Source organism: Pan paniscus, chromosome X (genome assembly GCF_029289425.2).
Source record: "Pan paniscus chromosome X, NHGRI_mPanPan1-v2.0_pri, whole genome shotgun sequence".
Lineage (NCBI taxonomy): Eukaryota > Metazoa > Chordata > Mammalia > Primates > Hominidae > Pan > Pan paniscus.
In genome coordinates, this window is record NC_073272.2 from 91,958,015 (window position 1) to 91,982,544 (window position 24,530).

Sequence of the window (24,530 nt, forward strand, 5' to 3'; positions counted from 1 at the left end):
CACGAAGCTAGCTTGAGCTTCCCCACAGTATGGCATGCTCCCAGTACTCAAACTACTTTCAATGTAGCTGTAATTTTCCATGGTGAGTTTTCCAAGGGTGCAAAGCAGAAGCTACAAGGTTTGATTACAGAGTCTGTGCAGATTCAATGTGGTCTCAGGCTACTTGAAAGTCTGAATATCAAGAGGTGATGTCCATTGGGGAGCCTATTTTTGGAGACTACTACATATAGCATAGCAATGCTGCAAACAAAAATGCTGCTACAAGATCTGGTGAAGATGTTACAAACTTCTTCTTTCGGAAACCAAATGCTTCATCTTTATCTTTTTATTTGTATATATTTTTTATATTCTGCTAGGAATACCATTTATGATGATAATTATAATTTGTTTTCATAATTACCATTAACTGTTATCCATATTATGTAATTACTTTTTTCTTAGAAAGTAAAATCAATTTAAATAAATTCCAATTCAAAATTTTGTCCCTAAGATTCTTCTAAAAGATGATGTACTTTTAGTTTTCTAAGCCTACATGATTGAATAAATTTGTGTTATTATTCAGTTTCAGCTCACTAGCAACTTACAGATACAGCAAAAAAGTATGGTTACATTTATCCACACTTATTATTCAAAAAATAAGTTATTGCCAAATAATACCTAAATAAATACATGTTAAAATTATGATTGGAATTTCCAGTTTGCTCAAATATGCTATAAAGCTGACTGTCTCTTGCTTTAGAACAAGTTGACTTTCATTCTGCATCTGGCTGTGCCTTGTTTCGAAATATAATGGAAGCAACACTGCCTTCAGGTGAAGAAGGTTTGAACACAGAATTGTGTTATTCACAAAAACCTGAAATTGTTCACGACTCAAGATAATGTTAATGTGTCTTCACCAGATAGCCGAAATAATGCATTTTCTAAATTGCAGCATTAAGCAATTATTCAGATCATATCTGAAACCCTGTAATTTTCATTCTCCCTTTCAGTCCCAGCGGCGTGTCACATTTCACCTGCCAGAAGGCTCTCAGGAAAGCAGCAGTGATGGTGGACTGGGAGACCATGATGCAGGCAGCCTTACCAGCACATCCCATGGCCTGCCCCTTGGCTATCCTCAGGAGGAGTACTTTGATCGTGCTACACCCAGCAATCGCACTGAAGGGGATGGCAACTCCGATCCTGAATCTAGTAAGTGATACCTCTCTGGTTCCTCAATATAAACGGGCTTACTGTGTTTGCAACTCAAGCTATCATAGCCATAATAACATGGGCTAATTCATTATGTTATTGTGAATAGTGACACATTTTTGAAAGGTAAACATACAGAATTAGATGGATGACATGTATAAGGCAGTTTATAATATTTTAAATGTATGATCATAACTACTCTGAATGAAATTTATTATAGTGACTTTGTTAAGGCATAGATAGAATTTTCCATTTATGTACACCTGTATATTTATTTGTATATAAAACAGCCAATTTATTTTATTTTATTCATTTATTTGTGAAGGTATAAATTTTTTCTTATATATAAAAATTATTTTCTAGATTTTATTTTTATTTTTGGTAGAGATAAAAACCATTGACAGTTATTTTCTTTCTGAGGAAATAAGAGATCCTGACTCCAATGTAGGAGAGGGCATCTGAGGTTTTCAGCAATATACTGAAATCACACACCTGTGCCATGTTACTGTTTAGAAAGGTATTCACATTTGGTCTCCAGACAGAAGGCACAAAATCTGTGTTTTGCAAATTCCAAAGATGTTGAACTCTTTAAAAGGATCATAGAGTTGGTATTAAATAAAATTTCATTAAATGTATTACCTTGAACGTGTAGCGAACAACCTTGCTGATTTATAATTTCAGGAAATACAAAATTTGATAAGATATATATTTCTCAGAAGAGTCTTGAAATTGCAAGAAGCTACAATTTGCTCCATTTATGTTATGTACATAAAAGTATGTAGATACAAAAAAGCATACAATATATGGGAGAAAAAAGTCATAGCCATAAACCAATATGAAAAACAGTGGGCCAAATACCTGGCAAAAACATAAATAAGGTAATATAAACTAGACATTTTGAAAGGTTATTTTGAGCATTATGGATTGCAGGGATGTATAATTCAAATAAAGCTTCTAGGCTTCAGAACAAAATAGCTTCCCTATCATTGTATTTTAATCCTCTATTTTTGAAACTTCAAAAAATAGGGAAATGGATTGGCTAAACATTATGATATAATCTAAGGCTAAACATATGGAACCAATGACAACATAACATCAACTTTTTCTCTCTACAGATGTAGATGCTGTATATTATAGGTATTTTTAATGTAAAAATATTAGAGACTTTTGAGTCAGCAAGTTCAGACTGTCCTGAAAATCTACTATCTCCATTTTCAATTTTATACTTGGAATAAATGATCAACATTTGTTCTGAAGATAAAAAATTCCCCTATACCTTGTGTCACTAAACTATCTTTAATTTACTTTGTTTAGCACAGCAAAATGACTCCTGGTGGAAATACATAGTTGTGATTATATTTACTTGTGTAATGAACTAAGAGCTAATCTCTAATAAGAATATGATCATAAGTAACAAATACACATTAAGCAAGGGTGCCACTGATCTTTTTTACTCCATAAATCATTGTTTTAGTTGTAGGTCTATCATGCCCTGTTAAATAAGAATATAGAAATGGGATAAGTATCATTTTTATAAACTAGAAAGAGTTGATTCATTTGTACATGACATGTGTTACTAAGCATGACATGTGTTACTAAACATTTAACATTAAATATAGCTTTATTAATCCCAATTATATCTAGAAATAAGTAGTTGTTTTAAAAAGTATTCAAATGCATAGTTCTTAACAGAAGCTGATCTTGTTTATAGTTAAGGATATAAGTGCTAGCATCAATGTATTAGCTGACATACTTAGGGGCTTTTTTTTAAAAAAAAGGGTGCTTTCTATTAGGAGCTCAACATTTCTCTCTTCTAATTATATTTACACTATTATCTTGAACAGTAAATATCTTGTTCATATTTACTCTACAGGATGAAGGACTCACAAAATTTGCATTAAAAACTTTAGTTGCTCAATCGATTTTATTTTAAAATCTAGATGTCTGTGGGCAATGATAATAGTAAAGCAAATTATATATTTTGCTGCTTATTATTTTAATAAACTTATGCAAAGGGTAGATATAATTAAAAATGAATGCCCATTTTCTACAAGTCTAACAATATTGTTAAGTGAATGTTTAAATGTTATTTTTTACTATGAATAATACTAACAAACTGCTCTCCTACTAAATGTGAAACCTCCCCCTAAATCATGTTCCAAGAAAATTTTGGTTAGGAGTTTTGTTTTGGGACAGTCAGAGACCTTACTAAAAGTGCAAGAAGCGCAATAATTTACTTGAAATGAAGCTCCATTGTCTTAATGTGTCACGGTAGTGAAATGTTTAACATAGTATGTGTGTGTGTGTGTGTGTGTGTGTGTGTGTGTTGTTTTAATTAAAAAGAGAAAACATAGCTGGTTTAGAATTGGCCATAGCAAAGTAATCTCTTTAGGCTAATACTGATGATAAGGTATTTTGATTCTTCAAAAAGCAAAGCTATAGCTCTGAAATAGCACCCAATAATGGGTTTTATGATATGGAGCAGATGCCAATAAACTGTGCAGTGTTTGTCAATAGCACCACTGATAGGAATGTAAAGTGTTAGAGGAAATAAATGCTGTCCTTAAGCAATGGAATTAATTTATGCAGTTCCCATTTCACATTTTGAAATGTATTACATCTTCAATCTGCTTTCTTTCTTGCTAGTGAATTGCCAAAATAGCACATAGTTCTGCAAATCCTTTGTAAATTCACAAAACAGAAATAAACATGACATTTATGAATAAGGGTATTCTGTAAAATTTGCTAGAGGGATTTATTAATACTGCTTTAAAAATATAGTTCCCTGGTTGATAAAAATCTGCTGCTTAGGTGAAGAAATCACACAATTCATTCTCTTAAGTCTTTTGCCAAGACTATTAACTTTTCTTTTTAAAATAAAGAAAACAAACTCAAGCCAATTATTACTTTTTGAGGAGACAAAGTCAATAAAATATCCTGTCTCATTCCATCTGAAGACTTTGTAATTTTTAAATTTTATAATTGCAATCTCTTTACTGTGGCCATTGGACTAAGGGTCACTTAATGCCATTCTATACAGTTCTGTCTTCCTTGGATGACAGCTTATATTCTAGACCTTTCCTCCTACCATAGCCTCATCAGATTATTTACAATGAACCCTGCTCTTTGAAGCTAGTTAATTTGTTAAAAAGCAAAAACAAAATAGAAACCCAATTCAAAAACAGCACTATTGATTGCTGCTGGGTTACTGTGGATACTGGAACAGATAATGTCTGCATTTTCCAAGGATTTTCTTGAGACACATTCATGGAGACACATGTGGCCCTGGTAAAGAACAAGTTGTGAGTCTACTTTTGAGGATTTTACATATCCAGGTATAGTATTAACTCAGAGATTTGAGGACAGTGAGATCCTCTTGGGACTACTGTAAACACATTAAACTATGTATGGCCCTATGTTCCTATCTACTTATTTTTAAGTAGTCTCAGGTAAAATATGATTTTTGAGGATATGATTTAAAAATGCTTTCCAATTTGTTTTCTAAATTTTTTTCTGTTTTTATAATTCAGACTGAGTTCTGAGACATATAGAAATATTAGCAAATGTCTACCACATTAAACTTCTGAGATTTTTTAATACTCTATGTTTATGAAGCCAGGGTTTTTATGTTTTGTCCTCAAATAGAGAATGCATTGCTGCTATTTCACTATAGGTAAGTTGGATCTAAAAGGGTAACTACTAATATTTTTACATTTCTACTGATCTGCTGGCATATTATAATTTTCCAGCTTCATTGGAAGAGATAAAATAGCCATAATTCTTTGGAAGATAAATGGTGAAATAGAGTATTGCTAAAGAGGCTCAAATCAGTCTTCAGCTTTCTAGTCATAAATCAGTTCAATTGCAGAGAAAAATCCCCCTAAAATGAAAAGGAGAATGATTTAGTTTATATCAGTATTTTAATTTTCTTCAACTGAACAAGTTATGTCATCTGTATTTTTTAAAACCTCTTCATTGTATGTGATCATTTCACGCATGAAGTCACTCTATCTGAAAATGTTATAGCTGGTCTAGTGTCTAGCATTGAATCTTAAAGTAACAAAATACTTGAGTGAAATTTCTTCATCTTCCCCCAAAAAAGTTAATGCTTTTCCTCTTTTTGTATACCATAGTCATTTCTGTGATACAAAAGAAGAAAATATAGAGTTTCAAGAACATTTAGGGCTAAAAAATTATATGTTTAAAATAAAGATAAATATACGTTTTTATTAAAATGATGTCTGCTAGAGTTTATCTCAGGTTAGCAAATCTGTTTGACATTCATTTTTATTTCAGTAGATCAGGTTTGCTTAGCACTCAAATACACTACTAATTAATTCACAACAAGGAAGTAATTAATCTTTCCCTGGCAAGGCACTTTGATTGATCTTCTACCAGTAATCTAATAAATTGGTATAAAAAGTGGGAGACCAATTTGATTGACTAGAATGAATTTCTACTCAAAGAAATGCCAGATTTTCTCCTGATCTGCTAAGAGTATTGACATGAATAACACTAGGGTAATTACTAGTAAGTGTTTGAACATCTCATTATTTGAATATCTAATTCTAAAGGTAGACTACTGGTAAAATTAAAAAATCAAAAACTGTGAAACTTTAAAAGAATAAGCTAGTAATGGGTCATTAAAACTCAGCCTTTCATAATTAAAAACATTAGGAGTCAGTTGTCTAAAAGCAAAATAAAGCCATGGAAATATTTTTCCCTGGAAAATATTGATATACTAGTACCTTGGGGAAAGCAGTGATCTAATTATTTATCTAAAAAATTCAAGGAGAAAATATGATTCAATTATAGAAAAAAGGAGTAGTATTGGTTAGTATATTTAAGAGAAGAGGAACACTTCTGATGTGGCAGAAAATCATCTGAGTCCACAGTTCAGCTAATGTTACCCGTATAACTGTTAATTAAGTGTTTTTGTTTGCTGCTATATGCCCAGGAAAATTTGACTCCATAGGCTTTCTAATATTTCTTTAAAATGCATTTTTGACGAAAGTCACATATCAATTCATGTATTACAATAAAAAGAAAAGTGAATGCATCATTTTGTTAATATTTTTACATGAAACAAATGGGAAATATATTCCACTTAACAAAAAGAAATTATGCTCCCTTTAAAGGTTAATTACGTAGCAAGGCCAATTCTGACTCTGTAGGCTATGTATTTGTAAGATTATTTCTTAAAACTGTGCTCAGTAGCCTATATAATAGTGTCAGTCCATGGTAGAGAGGGGGGAGTAAAATAATTTAAATCAGCTCAGCAAGCTTAATGTCATGTGTTTTGAAAAATGAATCAATCAATATTTCTAAGGAGTGATGTTATCAGTATCAATTATATCAGTTATGGTCTATTTCAAGAAAGAGGTTGAACTCCATGGCCCCGGGTTCTGGAAATATAGGACATATGCCTGCTCTATTTCATTGCCTTGCCAACAGAAAACAATATATAGCTTTATGCTGCTACTGAAAATTTAAAAATTTCCTTAATATTTATTAATATTTTTAAGGTAACAATAATATCAAAGTCACTTTTATTCTTTTTCAAATGAAATATCATTGTAATAATTGATACTGTCTATGATTATTACCAGTTTATTTTAGTCCCTGATGTGTTATGTAAATAGTGTTAGAAAAGTATCTATATATAAATAGGTTATAAAGAATGGTTCCACCCAAGAGTTCAGCCATCTGCCATTGTTTTAGAGAGAATAAGGTATACTTGGTAGTGACAGTAGTTTTTATAATAAATGTGCTTAGGCAGGTATAAACAGTGATCTGGTAGCAGATGCTCTGTGATGTATATTAATTTTACCATTTAAACTGACGTGCTTTTCAAAAGTAAATCTTTCTCTATTGAAGCTTCTGAAAGTTTATAAATACATTATAATAAGAAAAATGGGTAAAACACGTCTTACGATACCATCCTATCATATTCAACTTCCCTATATAAGAGATGCAATCTCAATGTAGACCAACTGAAAAATGACTGCTAATTTGGAGTATATAGGCTTTGTGAAGGCAACAAAAGCTTTATGCTAGAGATAATCTTTAAAAAATTATAGAGGTCATGAATTAAAATGAGAAGTATATCTTTAAAGTTGGAGACTTGAAGACATTTACAGGATTTTATTTGGGTGACAGTCTCTAAGATGAGTGTATCTTTAATATCTTAAATATAATATGGATTAGATAGAGGTTGATCACTCAAAAGCAGGCCACTATAAGTAAAGCAGTCTCTTATCTTGTCTTTTCTGTTTGAAAGTGACAAGCACTAGGAGACTGGCACAAGCTGCCAATTGAAAGCCAATGCCATAGGTCTGGAATGTCAATAAGCTTGAATAATCACCTAAAGTGGCAGAGAATAGGTGGCCTTCTCTTCACGATAAACCTTCTCTTGCTTCTAAATTTTATTAAGCTTCCTACACCAAATAATAAAGGTCATTTAACATTTGTGTTTCTATAATTTATGAGCCATGAGGCGATTCATTTTATGACAACATTCTTTCTTCTGCTTTTTAAAAAATCTTACTTCTCACTTTCCTTTGCCTATAAGACAGACTATTTGCCATTTGTTATTTTTTGTAGTTCTTTGAAAGTCAGTATAATCAGTCATTCAAGATGTAGCATTTGGGTGACTTGGAATATTTAGTAGTGTTAGCCACACATCAACTTCTTATTTTAAAATGATTTATAAATTTTAATGAATGAGGAGTATTATAGCAACATATTTTTAATCCCCATGACACTTTTAAAATTGTACAATAACTTGCAACTCTCATGATTGCTTTCATCAACAGAACATTCAACAACTGGTGAATATATCAAGGAATTCATTAAAAAATGAATAACTATAGACCATCTGTCTTACCATGATTTCTGTGATTTTTTAATTTACATTTTATTGAATATTGAAGATGCTCAATAGAGAATAGAATAGAGATAACAGTGTTCGCTTAGCCAATTTTTTCTCTCTCTTAATCAATAATCTTAGAAATTGTTTTCCCAGTTCCACTAGGTACATGGTCTTTATCTGGCACTTCTTTTTTTAATCAATCTTATATTGGAAATGTTTGTATGTTATCTAAACAAACTTTTTCTGAATAGTGTATATGAAATAAGCCATTAAAAGTTTATTTTTTTCTTAGAAAATTCTTCTCTTGCAATTTGTATAGACCTCAAAGCCTGGTAATTTTAAATATTATTTTGGGGTATCTAATTATACGATAAAAATATTTGAACATTGAATACGAATTTTTATTGCGGTAATTCTTTGTGTAATCACTATTCATGAAACCTTTTCAGCACAGACCATTGTAGATAATTTGTTTTAGGCAATCATCTTACGTATTACAGAACTCTAGTCCGTTTACTACAATTAACTAGCTCTGTGAACTTGGATAGGTCTTTTAACCTCACTGTCTCTTTTTCTTAATTTATATAATGAAGGGATTATACGAATCTCTAGTGCCCCTTCTAGGGTCATAATTTTGTAACTATTAAAATCCCAGAATTTACATGTGCAGGTGTTGCCTTTTGCATTGTCTTTAAATTCTAGAGCTCTAAGGGACCTTGGGTGCTATTTAGTCCAGCTCCCTCATTATGCAAATGAGATAACTGAGATTTGGCCCTTTTAAGCAACAACTTAATGTTCTAAATTAAGATTTGATGTGTATCGTTTATCGTGTTCTAAAATAAGAGTCACTAATGTTGGTAAGCAGCTACTTTTGAAATTTAAATGAAACAACTCATGAGAGAAAAGTAGTATAAAATTTAGCATTATCATCACTCAAGGGGACTGTTACAATATATCCAAATGGAGAACTTTTTTATATGTGATGAGGCCCTTTATTTTTTAAAAAGGTTCCCATTTTTAAAATGCCCTGAAAGAGCATTTGGAGCAATACAGACTGCCGATTTCTAAAATTACTGTTTGTGCTAACCAGTGAAAGTACTGCAGAAAAAACTGTAAACATGCTGAATGATAATGATCTCTATGTCAGGAAAACTAGCCACTTTTCACCATGCTTATCTAATGTAGTTAAATTGTGTGTACGTGTGTGTATGATTACTTCCAGAACAACTTGGAATTAAAAAATGAATTTTAGAAGGTAAATTTCCTTTGAATATGATGAAAAGTGCATAAACAGAATCTCCAGGAGGAGAAACGCAGAATATGTGAATATATCTTTTATGCATTCTGCTGTAAACTCAGCTCTTCCTCTATATGAAATTCCTGTGTAACTCTATGCTACTTCTACTTTCCAGAAGAATGAAGTCTCAGTTAACAAGGAATTGATATTCATAGACTCAATCGACTGAGTTAATAGTGTGCCATATAGTCAAAATGTTTTGGGTAAACCCTATTATAATAGTCCTTTTTGGATAATGATTAGAACTTGAGATGAAAGCAGGATAACTTTTATAGTTATATAAATGTCCTATAAAAGTTATCCTGCTTTCGGCCGGGCACGGTGGCTCATGCCTGTAATCCCATCACTTTGGGAGGCCGAGATGGGTGGATCACCTGAGATCAGTAGTTCAAGACCAGCCTGGCCAACATGGTGAAACCCCGTCTCTACAAAAATACAAAAATTAGCTGGGCATGATGGTGGGTGCCTGTAATCCCAGCTACTTGGGAGGCTGAAGTGGGAGAATCGCTTGAACCTGAGAGGGGGAGATTGCAGTGAGCCGAGATGGCACCATTGCACTCCAGCCTGGGTGGGTGACAGAGGGACTCTGTCTCAAAAAAAAAAAAAAAAAAAAAAGTTATCCTGCTTTCCTGCTTTTATCTCTAGTTCTAGTTCTAATGGATTGAGCAGAGTACAACTCCTTTTCATCTCTAGTTGTTTATCCTAGAGATGAAAAGGAGTTGTACTCTGCTCAATCCATTAAGTTATATGAAGTTTGTCTTACATATAAAGTCTGTTAGCTTTTATTTATACTAATAGATGACATCATAGAAATTGATGCTCTGGATTAAGAAAGTCATGCAAAAATAAAAATATTTTGAGAAGAATACTTGATCATCTTGAAAATAGCATTAGTTTTATAGGACAATATTATTGAAGCATGTAAAAAAAACAGTGAGTTTTAATTAACTTTTAGAAGATTCTACTCTTACTCCTTGGCTTATCAATAGTGCATTGCAAGGTTCACTTGGCTCACTATAATTTTTATTTTAATGATGTTGTTTTCCAGGGCTGAGTTTAGACTGTGATTTCCTTAGATTTATGCATGTAACTTAATCTAAAACTGAACCTGACAATTTTTTCTAACTGATTGTTCCATTTAACTGTATTCTGTCTCTTTGGAAAATGTGCGTCCTCATATTGCAGAAATGCCTCTTAAATTTGATTTGAAGAAGGAGTCAATTTTTTTTTTTTTGGGTGGGGGGACAGAATCTCACTGTCACCCAGGCTGGAGTGCAGTGGTGCGATCTCAGCTCACTGCAACCTGGGAGGAGTCAACTTTACAGAGGTACATACATGTCTTCCACATTCTTTTAAAGAATGTAGCTAATTAATCTGATTTTTAAAGACTAAGTTAAATATTAACAAGGAATTCAGGGATCTTTGCCTCATTCAGACTGTAGTTACGAGGATAGAGTACTCATTAGAGATATTTTTGATATATGAATGCACCAAAGGCATTCTCAGTTGTTGGATAAATCATGTATTTGATTCAGCTGTTTGTGTTTGTTTTCTTCGTTCAGATAATCTTCTATAAAAGCTACTTTTACTAGTTTAAATCCATTGCAAACTTTGCAGTAATAATGTTTTCTAATTTCTCTTCCCCCAGTTGATTATGAATTGTACTGGACAGAAGAACAGGATACATTGAAAAATTTCACACAAATATGTTTTTATTCAAGTAGAAAACTGGAGTTTTAGGATTTGACCCAAATTAAATCCAAATATTGAAATTTCAATTCAAAGTGCCATAGTATTGAACTATTAAGTCTTCCCTTCTGAAATAACTAGCCATTACATTTTTGCAAAACAGCTTAACTTCTGAAATATAATATCTGAAGTCCAAATATCATGGCGAAAGATCTTAAACAAACTGAGCCCATTTCAATACCCATGTAACTTTGGCAAATATCCCCTCAGGGTTTCAAAGGATATGAACTGTGGCTAAGTAAAAAAACCTTTCATCTAGAAAGATCCCATAATGCCCAACAGTCTGAAGTGAATCTGTCTATGTGTTAGTACTCAATACAGGGTAAAAACATACTGCTTTCAGGGCAGAGAATTGGAATTTCACTGCATAAGGGAAATTTATCATACGCTTGAAACTGAACTTTCAGAGCTGCTTTAGCAATACTATTTTTTGCAGAAAGAAAAAAAAAGTTGACCTTCAGAGACCTTGTTTTCAAAAGACCATGAATTTCTTTGTCTACTCCCAGAAAGATTTTTTTTTTGAAATCAGAGAATTTTAATACCCATAAGATTTTTAAAATACATTAAAATGTAAGAGATGCAGATATGTTTAATTCTCTTATATTGTTTCTTTCTTAGTCTCTTATCTACAAAACACATTTTAGTGGTTATTAAAGTATATAAGACTAAATAACTCGTTATGAAGAGAAGCATTCTATTGGAGTGGGACCAGATTGCCTAGAATAGAATATCAAGTCTGCTCCTTCCTAGTAGTATGACATTTGACAAGACATTTAGGCTTCCTGTGCCTCAGCTTTGTGCATCCTTAAAATGAGAATAATAAAAGCAGTTGCTTTGTAGCATTGTTGTATTAAATGAAAGTGCATGTATTTGTCTGCATATATACATATATTTACAGCATTTAAAAATATTTTAGCCGGGCGTGGTGGCTCACGCCTATAATCCCAGCACTTTGGGAGGCTGAGGCGGGCGGATCACGAGGTCAGGAGATTGAGCGCATCCTGGCTAACACAGGTGAAACCCCGTCTCTACTAAAAATATAAAAAATTAGCCGGGCGTAGTGGCGGGCGCCTGTGGTCCCAGCTGCTCGGGAGGCTGAGGCAGGAGAATGGCGTGAACCCAGGAGGCGGAGCTTGCAGTGAGCTGAGATAGCGCCACTGCACTCCAGCCTGGGCAACAGAGCCAGACTCCGTGTCAAAAAAAAAAAAATTATAAGATAATCATATTCTCACACAGCACTTTTCAGTTTCAAATGCATACAGACCACCTAGAAATTTTGTTAAAATGCAAACTCAGCAGTTGGGTGTAGGGACCAGAGAGTTTTCATTTCTAACAAGTCCCCAGGGTATGTGAATGCTGTTGGTGTGGGGGCTACACTTTGGGTAGCAAAGTTCTAACAAATGTGCTTAGCAGCTGACCCAGGTAAAGATGAAGGAGAGCAGAGCAGCAATTGGCCATGATAAATTGAGGCATTAAAATAACTCATGACAATCTGTCCTAAAGCCTCAAACACATTGTATTGTATTTTAAGATACATAAAATTTTACCATACTGGAGTCTGTATTATAGGGACTTTGAGATAAGTCTCATAGTAAAGTGCAGAAAAGCATTATAGAAAGTTTCGAAGGTCAGTGCATATTTGCTTGATTCTTCAATAAAGAGACTTTCTCTTCTTTCTGTATATCTGTCCACACACACAAATGTGTACATGCACACAAAAATCCACACATCTTATTTTTATTTATTTATTTATTTATTTATTTTGAAACGGAGTCTCGTTCTGTTGCCCAGGCTGGAGTGCAGTGGCGTGATCTCGGCTCACTGCAAGCTCCACCTCCTGGGTTCACGCCATTCTCCTGCCTCAGCCTCTCGAGTAGCTGGGACTACAGGCACTGGCCACCACGCCCGGCTAATTTTTTTTTTTTTATTTTTTTTTTATTTTTAGTAGAGATAGTGTTTCACCGTGTTAGCCAGGATGGTTTCGATCTCCTGACCTCGTGATCCGCCCGCCTCGGCCTCCCAAAGTGCTGGGATTACAGGCGTGAGCCACCGTGCCCGGCCTTTTTCTGATAATTTTTATTTGAAAAACAATGCACTCCATTTATACGTCACCCATGTCATCTAGGTGAATATAAATGCCATTTTTATTTTAGGTGTTCAACTATAGACAAGCTCTTCATTTCTAGGAAACTAATCAGAAGAATAACAGGGCAGATAGGGCATTAGCAAAGCAGAGTACCAGCTGCGCTGTCAACTAATCAAGTCAGCAAACATCTCTGCAGGTGAAGTCATTGTGATTCCTATTAACTCAAGCAGATTAAGAATTCTTCTGGATCATTGCTAGTGTTGAAGTGTCAACTTTTGCAAACAATTATCAGACTGGGAAAGGTGAACAAAGGAAGCCAAGAAAGTCACAGGAAGTAGACAAAAAAGATGCAGATAAGTTTTCCATTGAATGTGGGGTGCTGGACTGTTTTATTTGACCACTTTTGCCTATATCCAGAAGAATTTGTTTGTTGTGTATGCAATTGAGTCATAAAAAAGAAACGTCCTGTTGTTAAAGTTCTCATAGTTTTGGGAAACATATTTGCTTAGCTATTCAATGTGGATATATTCTATGATAGGAACTTTAATTAGGTAACTGCTGATTATGTGTAAGTTTTATTTCTTTTTTTTATCTCATTGCTTACTTATATATCCTAGTTTAATTCCAAAGAGTGAAAAAATATTGACTGATTATTTGTTCTTGCATCTTTTTTAATTATCACCATTCATTTTCATTGCAATTTCCTTCTCCCAGTATGTTTTATGAGGCTTTGTGCCTTGAGTGTAATGGGCATAAAATGAAGGGAAGTCTATGTTTTTAGTATGCATGATGTTTTCTGAATATAGATGCTTAAGGAAATTGTAGGCAGGTGTGTTTTCATCTCTCACACTATGTGGCTTTTTCTATTCCATGGTAGGAATCAAAGATAGCCAAGTTAAGAACATTGTGGCTCATTGGAATTAGAACTTCATGCAGTTTAAAACTGATTATTTTATTTGTTTCAAATTATTTTAGCATTCTCAAATTAACCATCCAAAGTTTCCCCAGAGATGAATAGTTTCACATCTTACAATAGCACCAGCAATAATAAATAGTCAAAATTTTCCTTTTTTCATATTTAAATGTACAGACTACTTTTTGAGATGTTAGAAAAAGTAGATTGATAATGTGTCATTGCAAACTTATAATCAGGCTTATTGTCACATAGGCATAAGCACAAATAAACATTCCTCCTCAAGGTGTGGAGGAATATTGAATATATTGAAGATGAAGCAAACTAACTCTCAACAGGAAGGAATAATAGTATACTTGGCATTTTTATAACTCCAAATCGTCACGGAAGTAAAACATTTTTAATATTACATTTTTTTCTTGTGTAGACATGGCAGCACAATTTTGTTTTACTTCATCACAAGAGTGTTTCATTGCAAATTTTAAGAATATTTTTATAATTTTCTTTACAATGGCTGTATTACATGAGACCAAGCCATTTCATTGTAATATTTTAAGGTGATTTATTGCTAGTAACCACAAGGCAATATGCCATCTTTTATTAAAAAATTCCACAGGAAGCATAAGGACTATGTTTTTTAATCAATGCAATTTGTTTTAAAGGATTTTATCTTGAAGTTAGTAAAGAAACTTCTGTACATCTGGAATGCTGAATGTCCTATCAGACTTCAGCCTGTGCTGATTTATAACAAGTAATTATCTAATGAAGATAGTGTTAGGCAAACATGAGGGTTCTGGAAACAATAATTTGAAGTTTTGAAAAATTACTATGGATCAAATGATAACGCTTCATTTGTATTCTGCTTTTTTGTCCTTGAATCTACATTTTTACTTTAAGCAAATGTAAAAATGGCTTTAAAGAGATATAATCATTTTTGTGAAAAAGTAAATGGCCTTAAGCTGGTTACATGAATTAATCCTTCATGTCCTTTACTCCTTTCTGCTTTTGAAGGAAAGATTAATTCCATTATCAAATTAACACGTGCACAAATATTTGGTACTCTATATTCAGTGGAATGAATATGATTAGAAAAAAGGGGACCTGATATACAGTCTAGGTTCTGTCAATAACTCTGTAACCTAGGTGCCACAAACAAATGGAAAAACATTCCAAGCTCATGGATAGGAAGAATCAATATCATTAAAATGACCGTGTTACCCAAAGCAATTTACAGATTCAATTCTATTCCTATCAAACTACCGATTACATTCTTCACAGAACGAGAAAAAGGCTATTTTAAAATTCATATGGAACCAAAAGAGAGCCTGAATAGCCAAGGCAAATCTTAAAAAGAACAAAGCAGGAGGCGTCACACTGCTCTAATTCAAACTATAGTACAAGGATCCAGTAACCAAAACAACATGGTACTGGTATAAAAACAGGCACATAGACCAGTGGAACCGAATAGAGAGCCCAGAAGTAAGGCCACACACATACAATCATCTGGTCCTTGACAAAGCTGAGAAAAAGAAGCAATGGGGAAAGAACTCCCTATTCAATAAATGGTGCTGGGATAACTGGCTATATGCAGAAGATTGAAGCTGGACTGCTTCCTTACACCGTATACAAAAATCAACACAAGATGGGTTAAAGATTTAAATGTAAAACCCCAAACTATAAAACCCTGGAATACAGCCTAAGCATCCATTCTCGACATAGGAACTGGCAAAGATTTCAAGACCACAAAAGCAAGTGCAACAAAAGCAAACATTGACAAATGGGAATCTAATTTAATGAAAGAGCTTCTGCACAGCAAAATAACTATCAACAGAGTAAACAGACAAACAGCATCTATAAGGAACAACTGCTAAATTTCACAATTGCTTCTTAGGCAAATACAAGACAAGTAATTAACATTGTATTTTCAACTCTGCATTTGTTCTTTTATACGTGTTTATAATTTCATATATTTGCCAAAAGTGTGTGCGTGTGTGTATATATATGTATATATACCAAAGATTCTAATTGAAGATGAATAGTGCATTTAAATTCTGGAAATTTTACTACCTTGCCTCTTGAGATACTGATAATGGAGAACTTCCAGAACAAAAGAATACAACGAATAAATGATAAACCAAAAATCACTAATAAAATACGAGAAGCTCATCTTAAATTAGTCTTAATTATTAATTTTCACCTAGATCTTCACCTTTAAAGTTTTCAAAACTCCTAGTTATTTTGTTTCAAAACATCATGAGTTGTTTCATGTGTCATTACTGTGTGTCCTGAGTATCTGTTTATACGTGTGTACTGGGATATGTGTCCGGGCATTTATGTTTACGTTTTTTTTTTTTTTTTTCTTTTTTGTAGAGTGTGAATCTGCAAGTCATTTTATGCATATCTCCTGGGGGTTTAAAAATAAATCTCTTCTTTCTGCTAAATCAAGTTGTAAATATCTCGTTTAGTCTGCTACTACAGTAACTCATGAAAAGAGAAAGATGGCTTTTCAATATTTTACCTCTGTCCTCATTTTATGTCAGTGACTGCTGATTATATGTACTATTAGTGAAACAGAAATCAGCATGGAGCACTTAAGTTGCTTTTCAAATAAAGTTCTTCTTTCAGCATTTAGTTTCCCAGAAGGCTTTTAATCAAGGTTATGGGAAAGTCCATAAACTTTCTGCTGAATATTTAACAAGCTGGAGGTCACTGCAAATGTGTTTTTTCAAGGGCAAGGGAAATGAGATTGCAATCAGGAAAATAGAAGACCTGATAATAAGCAAAGCTTTGTCTTCTGGATAAAATCTAACAAGAAAATCAAAGTGACTCACATTTTCAAGTTTCCTTGTAGGATTTAAAAGTTTGCCTAATTTGGATCATCATTTTCAAAATGGTAAATAGGACTGAGTAATTCATTTGAGTCAAATTACTATCTTATCTTTAAGAAGATGGTTGGAATGAGTTCTGCAAAATGGTGATAGCGGCAGAATATAAGAAGACGTCACTGAAGTTCCACTGTTTAATATTAAAAGCATAATTCTTTTGGATAAAAGAAATTTTATAAAATTTACAAATGTCATGTGATTACTGTATATTTTGTAAATGACCTAGCCCACCCTCATCAAAGCAAAAACCTCACAAAACTATGTTTCCACTCTCACAGGAATCAAAAGTTATGAAAAGAGATAGGAACAGATTCAAAAATACTTACATATTGTATTTTCTTTTAACATGAAAGAAAATTGGAAGTTTCTTTCAACATTGTCTGTCTACTGAGAATGGAGACAAGGAGTAAAAATAGAAATGCATACTTTGGACTTTCAAAGAAATGTAAGGATATTTGGCAGCTTTAGTGTGGTAAGGGCAAGTTATGATCATGTGTATCATGCCTACTGTGTAATAAAAGAATGAATACATTTTCATTCTATCCTCGTTTATATTCAAATAATCTATGTAGGGAAGTTAAGTCTTTCACTTGATCACATAGAAATGTAGAGTAAAAATTTCACTCTTATCTCCTCTGATTGCTAAATCAGAAAAATTTATACAAGACATTTATCCTTACTGTACCTTCAAGTTTTGATATATAGTAAGAATATCCTACTGTTTGTTATTTATCTTAAAGTTTTATGTGTGGATATAGAAACATTATTCTTTTCTGAAAAGAAAATTTTGACTTTTAAGGAAAAATTATATAGTAGGAGTTCAAATAGATTGCAACTTACCTCCTTCCTGCTTACATAATTTTGGAACTGTTCTAGCAGAGTTTAAGAAGAACTGTGAGGGGTAGGCAATAGGTTGGTCTTTGAGCTTAATCATTGAATTCCACTTCTCCAACCTGTGCATGAGTGAAATAAGCAGGTATTGGAGAAAGGACTTGGCTACATATTATGGAAGCCAACTCTGGTCTCTGCCACTTGGTGCAAGTGAACATATAACTGAAGAATTTTAAAAGACAATAATGGTTTGTTGTGTCTGAGCAATTTTCAATGCATGCAAATCATATTCTATATTTATTTTGTTATTGCCCCTAACACCTCCTACAAAGTAATATATATTGTAAGAATGGTGGGGGGTTGTGACTTGAGGAAGTACATATTCATGCGCCATCAGGTTTCCTCCTCTGTGTAATGTATATAATAATACTGCCTACCTCTTTGGATTATTTTGAGGGCCAAATGACATAAGCAATACAATACCCTTAACACCACATTTCACACACCTTAAACAATTTACTGTTAATGATGGATACTTTTCTAATCATATTCAAGCCATGAACTCTCTCCCCATAATAATAAACATTCATTCAAGGATTCACATAGCATTTCACAAAGTCTTTGATCACTTTGGAGATTCAGTTGTCTGACCTAAACAAGAAATGCCATAGGTATTAGCCTATTACGTTAGAGGAAACTTCATTGACCATTTTGTCTTCTCAGGCCAATCCACTCATGTTAATAAGTGATTTCTCTGGTTCTTTTTAGAAGAGAATTGTTTAACAAAGTTGAATGAGTTCATCAGTCATATAGACAAAGCTTTAGTTGTATTTTTTTTAAAGTAGCTCTTCTTTTGTTTCCATTGCAAAGAAGATTATATTGGCATTCAGAATAAAGAAGAAAATAAAATGAACCATAATCTCAGTACCAAGATAACATCAGTTATATTAAAAATAAAAGTATTAACATGTGTATACATGGTAAAACATTTAAACACCACTGTAAGATATGAAAGTAAAAGTTAGTGTCTCCCTCAGCACCTCTCTTCACTGCTCACAAACACCTCTTACAACAGATAATTTCTGTTAAAAGCTTTTTCTGGGCTGGGCGCGGTGGCTCACGCCTGTAATCCCAGCACTTTGGGAGGCCGAGGTGGGTGGATCACGAGGTCAGGAGATCGAGACCATCCTGGCTAACACAGTGAAACCCCATCTCTACTAAAAAATACAAAAAATTAGCTGGGCGTGGTGGCGGGCGCCTGTAGTCCCAGCTACGCGGGAGGCTGAGGCAGGAGAATGGCGTGAACCCAGGAGGCGGAGCTTGCAGTGAGCCGAGATCTATCACGCCACTGCACTCCAGCCTGGGCAACAGAGTGAGACTCTGTCTCAAAAAAAAAAAAAAAAAAAAAAAAAAAGCTTTTTCTGTTTACTTCCACCCAAAATTTGTATACCAACATTTATTTATATGCATATAGATGATTTTAAAATTATTAACCAAGTGAGTATTGCTATACACAAGTGTTGATGTCTTGTTTTGTTTTTCACTTAAAGTATGTCTTGCAGAATTTTCTACATTAAAAAGAATAGATATATCTCATTATTTTAGCGGTGGCATGGTATTCTAATGACTTTGATGGACCATGACTGATTTAACCTGTTCATAACTATTTAGGTAATGTCTAGATTTTAGCTAAAACAGACAATGCTGCAATGAATATCATTGAGCAGAAATTGTAATGCTCTATTACTAGTCTATCTGTCATGGAAACAATGGAATTGTTGGATGAAAAGGAATGTGCAAGTTTTATTATTAAAATTTTCAATCATTAAGAAAAAAGACTGATAATACATCAGTTTCTATCCTCTAATATTTTCAAAGATTACCATTCTGCCATGATTGTGTCATATCACCCTTTATTATTAAAAATTGAACTCTTGGCTGGGCACAGTGGCTCACGCCTGTAATCCCAGCACTTTGGGAGGCTGAGGCAGGTGGATCACCTGAGGTCAGGAGTTCAAGACCAGCTTGGCCAACATGGTGAAACCGGTCTACAAAAAAAAAAAAGAAAAAAAATCAGCAGGACGTGGCAGTGGGCACCTGTAATCCCAGCTACTTGGGCAGCTGAGGCAAGAGAATTGTTTGAACCCCGGAGGCAGAGGTTGCAGTAAGCCAAGATCGTGCCACTGCACTCCAGCCTGGGCAACAGAGTGAAATTCCATCTCATAAAAAAAAAAAAAAAAAAAGGAAAAATTGAACTCTCAGAGTTGTGAATACTCCTCTGTTCCCAACCTGCTTCCTCTCTCTCCAGAGTAACTCACAATTCTGAATTTGGTGTTTATTACCCCCAATTATCATTTTTTGTATTTTTATTACATATACTATACATTATAAATGGTGTAGTCATGTACAGACCTTTCTGCTGTTGACTCCTTTTGCATGTTCTTATTTATTGGCGTATGTAAGTTTACTCCCTCCACTTCCACTGTTTTGTAGTGTTTTGTATGAACATTTCACAGAAATTAGTTCCCTATTGATATTTTCAAGTTATGTTGTTTACAATACTTGACCATAACAAAAACTGCTACAAAGAACAACCTTGTACATGCTTTCTGTTGCTCATGTTTAAAGTTACTCTTGGGTATTTACCTGTTATTAAAATTGTTGAGTTGCATGTTCAACCTATCTGAAGTCTCTAAGTAGTACAAGAGAGTTGTTGCTTAACATCCCATAGCCATTTGACACCATATTTTAATTGTTCAAATGTGAAAATTGTAAAATGGAACTTCATTTTGTCTTTTATGTACATTTTCTAGTTTACTGATATGGTTGAATATCTATTCAAAAATGTATTACTTATTATGTGTTTTTCTTCTCTTGATTAAACTATTCATAAATGTAGCTGATTTTTAAATTTGATTATTTTTACTTAATTATTCTTATATTCTTTACATAGTCTTGATAAAAATAATCAGATATGTGTATGGCATGTGTCATCTTTCAGTCTTCTATTCATCTTCTCTCTATGTACATTAAAACACATGTATTTTTAGATATTGTTAAGCTGCCTGACAAAAAGGGTAAACTAGTTTATAATCCCACTAAGTGTGTATGAGGTTACTCTTCCCCTACACTTTTGCAGATACTGGATACTATTAAAGTGTTTTTTTTGTTTGTTTGTTTCTGTTTTTTGTTTTTTGAGACGGAGTCTTGTTCTGTTGCCCAGGCTGGAGTGCAGTGGCATAATCTCGGCTCACTGAAACCTCTGCCTCCGGGTTCAAGCAATTCTCCTGCCTCAGCCTCCTGAGTACCTGGGATTACAGGCACATGCCACCATGCCAGGCTAATTTTTGTATTTTTAGTAGAGACGGGGTTTTACCATGTTGGTCAAGCTGGTCTCGAACTCCTGACCTTGTGATCCATCCACCTCGGCCTCACAAAGTGCTGGGATTACAGGTGTGAGCCACCTTGCCAGCCTTAAAGTGTTTTAATATTAAGAAATGAATAGATGAAAAAATTGTCTCATTGATGCCTAGATATAATTTTCCATATTTATAAGTGAGACAGGGCATCTTAGCATGTTTTAACATGTGTTTATCAGAATAGTAATTTCAGCTACAGAAAATTCCCTTTATCATTATTATTTGAAATATAAGACTTTTGCAAATAACTGCAGTTTTTTCGTAAAAGCAGTTTGTCAATTTCATAGAGTTAGATGCATCTGAAATTAATTTGCCTTGTCAAGCTCATGTAGAAGGGGGAAGAAACACCACAAATGTCAGTGTTTGCCAAAGTTACTGGAATGCGTGTAATAAAGTGAAATGCTTCATTTATTACTATTCTTTAAAGAAATAGTATTTTATTTTTATTTTTATTTTCTTTATTTTATTTTTTGAGACGGAGTCTCACTCTGTTGCTCAGGCTGGAGTGCAGTGGCGCGATCGATCTCGGCTCACTGCAAGCTCTGCCTCTCGGGTTCACGCCATTCTCCTGCCTCAGCCTCCTCAGCAACTGGGACTACAGGTGCCTGCCACCATGCCGGGCTAATTTTTTGTATTTTTAGTAAAGACGGGGTTTCACCGTGTTAGCCAGGACGGTCTCGATCTCCTGACCTTGTGATCCGCCCGCCTCGGCCTCCCAAAGCGCTGGGATTACAGGCGTGAGCCACTGCGCCCAGCCAAGAAATAGTATTTTTTACTTTTATTCAAATCTATATAGAATTTATCTATATAAATGCCTGCTTAACATTAACATATTTTTAAAAATGTAATTGGCTAATTATATTTAGAATGATACAATTTAAGCTGGGAAGTACCAATATTAGATTAATGTGTGCTGTATTATATACTTTCTGAGAACTAGAGGAGGTGGTGGACAAGCCATTGATTGCTAATTTGAAATAAGTTTTAAAGTATTTTGGTGGAATTTATTTTGCTAGCATGACTTCTCTTGATTGAGGCTTTACTTATTTTAATCATGCAGGACTCATTTGTGAGAAGCTCTTTACAAAACCAAATGGATTTTTAGAATTAACCTAAATTATATGTCATCCAATAACATGCTTGATGTTGTCATAGTTCAGCAGAGGACAATCTTGTATAGTATCTCTGTCACATAGACATAATCATACCACACAATATTTAAGCTAGAACGTGGTTTGGCATTCTGTTTAAACACCCATCAAAATGGTAAACATTCCCCTCTCTTAATTGCTTTGTTAGGCTTCAAGAAAGAGAAAAATTATAAAGCACTATTTTCTTCTTGCTACAACCATTCATTCTACAGATAAATTCTATATTGGTGAATGGGCTATCTGAATTATGTGTATTATTGGAAGCATAACAGATATGTCATGTAGATGACAATAGCAGAAAATGTGATTTAGCTGAAATGATAGAGCTATGAAATGTTTTTCTTCCCTAGGTCTGGATTACACACAATTTCAAACCTTGTGGTTTATAAAATTGCAAAAGATGCATTATATTGAATCATGCTTTTGACTTATTGGGTAGAAAAGTAACAATGGCTAAACTCAAGTGAAGATTTGGTTCTTAACTGTATTTGATTCACATTTCTCTTGGTTAATTGCTTTACTCTACTTCATTTTGCTTGTGCTTATTCTGTTTCAATTAGTGGACTCTTAACATTTGTATTTACTGAAAAATCAATGCCAAGAAATTGCTTCTTTTAAGACTTATGCTTTGAAGTGTGAAATATTTAGCTTTCCAAAGAACTTTATAAGCCTATTTTTTTAGCATTTTAAAATAAGCATAGATTTATACATAGGACTGGTGGCAAAAAATGTAAACTAGAAATATGAATATAGTAATAATAGCTTTAATTACTTTTACAGAATTTAGAAGAATGTGTCTCTGTGGGAATAAAGATTTCTCCCTCTCTTGCCCCCCTCTCCCATAGCAGCATCAGTATAATTTATTTTTAAAGAAATATCTCTTATGCATTTCAGTTTTTCCCCTTATCATTGTCATTGAGTAAATTGATAGGAAGAAACATAATTAAGGAAGGAAAATCTTATTTAGGAATTATAAGCAATTTTCTCTTCTCCTCCTATTGCTTTCTGGTAGGCATCTGTTCAGGTATTTAGCTGGAGATAGAGTGAATCACCTTTCTTAGTGCGTACAGGAAGGGGCTTTGCTTGTAGTCACACTGTCAATGCTGATAATTACCTGCATAGCAACAAAAGATATATTCTTGTGATATTTTCAAAGTGAAATCGGTACTTCAGTGGTACTCTTCATGCAGAATTGCCCCTGTGGTACCAAGTTATTGGATTTTAATGCTGCACCTGTGTGAAAGGGAGAACCAGAAAGGATATAAAGAAAAGATACCTTTAAGGAAAGGTAGTAGTTTCCATCAAGAAACAAAGGAAAATATAGGATATTTTTAAAATCTAGTTTGTGATTATCATTAGTTTTTGCTGAATTGGCTTAAAGGATTTATAAGGCTGTAAATCCAGAAACTCAAGCATAATATTTATTATTATAAAATATAGCAGGAAATGTTAGGAATTTAGAAGCTCATATTTTGAATCAACAATGCCAAAATATTATAGGGGAAAATGGAAAAATAAGAGAATTTGTATAAGTAGTAAAGACTGCTTTCTTGAGGCAGAAGGCAAAAGTGCCAACTGATGTTTGATGCCATCAAAGGATACTGGTCTTCTATTAAAGAAAACAATTTGTATCTTGAGGGTAAGAAAGAAGAACCTGCAAACTCTGTAAGAAGCAAAATATATTCATGTGGTATCAGTCACTAAGAAAAAGGCTTAATTTAATGAAAGCTATGTACATCCTGTTATTACTGGGGAAGTAAATAGAGTCAACAGATTACATTTAAAATAATCTCTTGTTTTCACTATTCCTGTTGTTTTGTATCACCAGTTTTTAAAGCTAATATAAGATATGAAGAAGAAATTTTTTAAAATCCAAATATATTGCAAGAGATTACTATCAGAGAAAGTTTGAGTAGGTCAATGCTATAAATACACATTAACGTTATATTTCCCCTTAGGTTGAATAAATTGGCTAACCTATGTTATTGTACTTTTAAAATTTTACTTTAAGCCCTGGGCTACCTATGTTGAACATGCAGGTTTGTTACATAGGTATACATGTGCCATGGTGGTTTGCTGCACCTATCCATCCATCATCTAGGATTTAAGCCCTGCACACATTAAGTATTTGTCCTAATGC

The 24,530-nt window shown here is 33.7% G+C and overlaps 1 protein-coding gene across 3 annotated transcripts in view; it reads left to right on the forward strand.

Moving 5' to 3' along the window:
* Positions 1-24,530, forward strand: part of PCDH11X (protocadherin 11 X-linked) — an 827,978-nt gene that overhangs the window by 595,894 nt on the left and 207,554 nt on the right. For all 3 annotated transcript variants that reach the window (XM_034950250.3, XM_034950249.3, XM_034950252.3), the window contains one exon: positions 990-1,188. In XM_034950250.3, the coding sequence (XP_034806141.2) occupies positions 990-1,188 (199 nt within the window). The remainder of the gene's footprint in view (positions 1-989; positions 1,189-24,530) is intronic.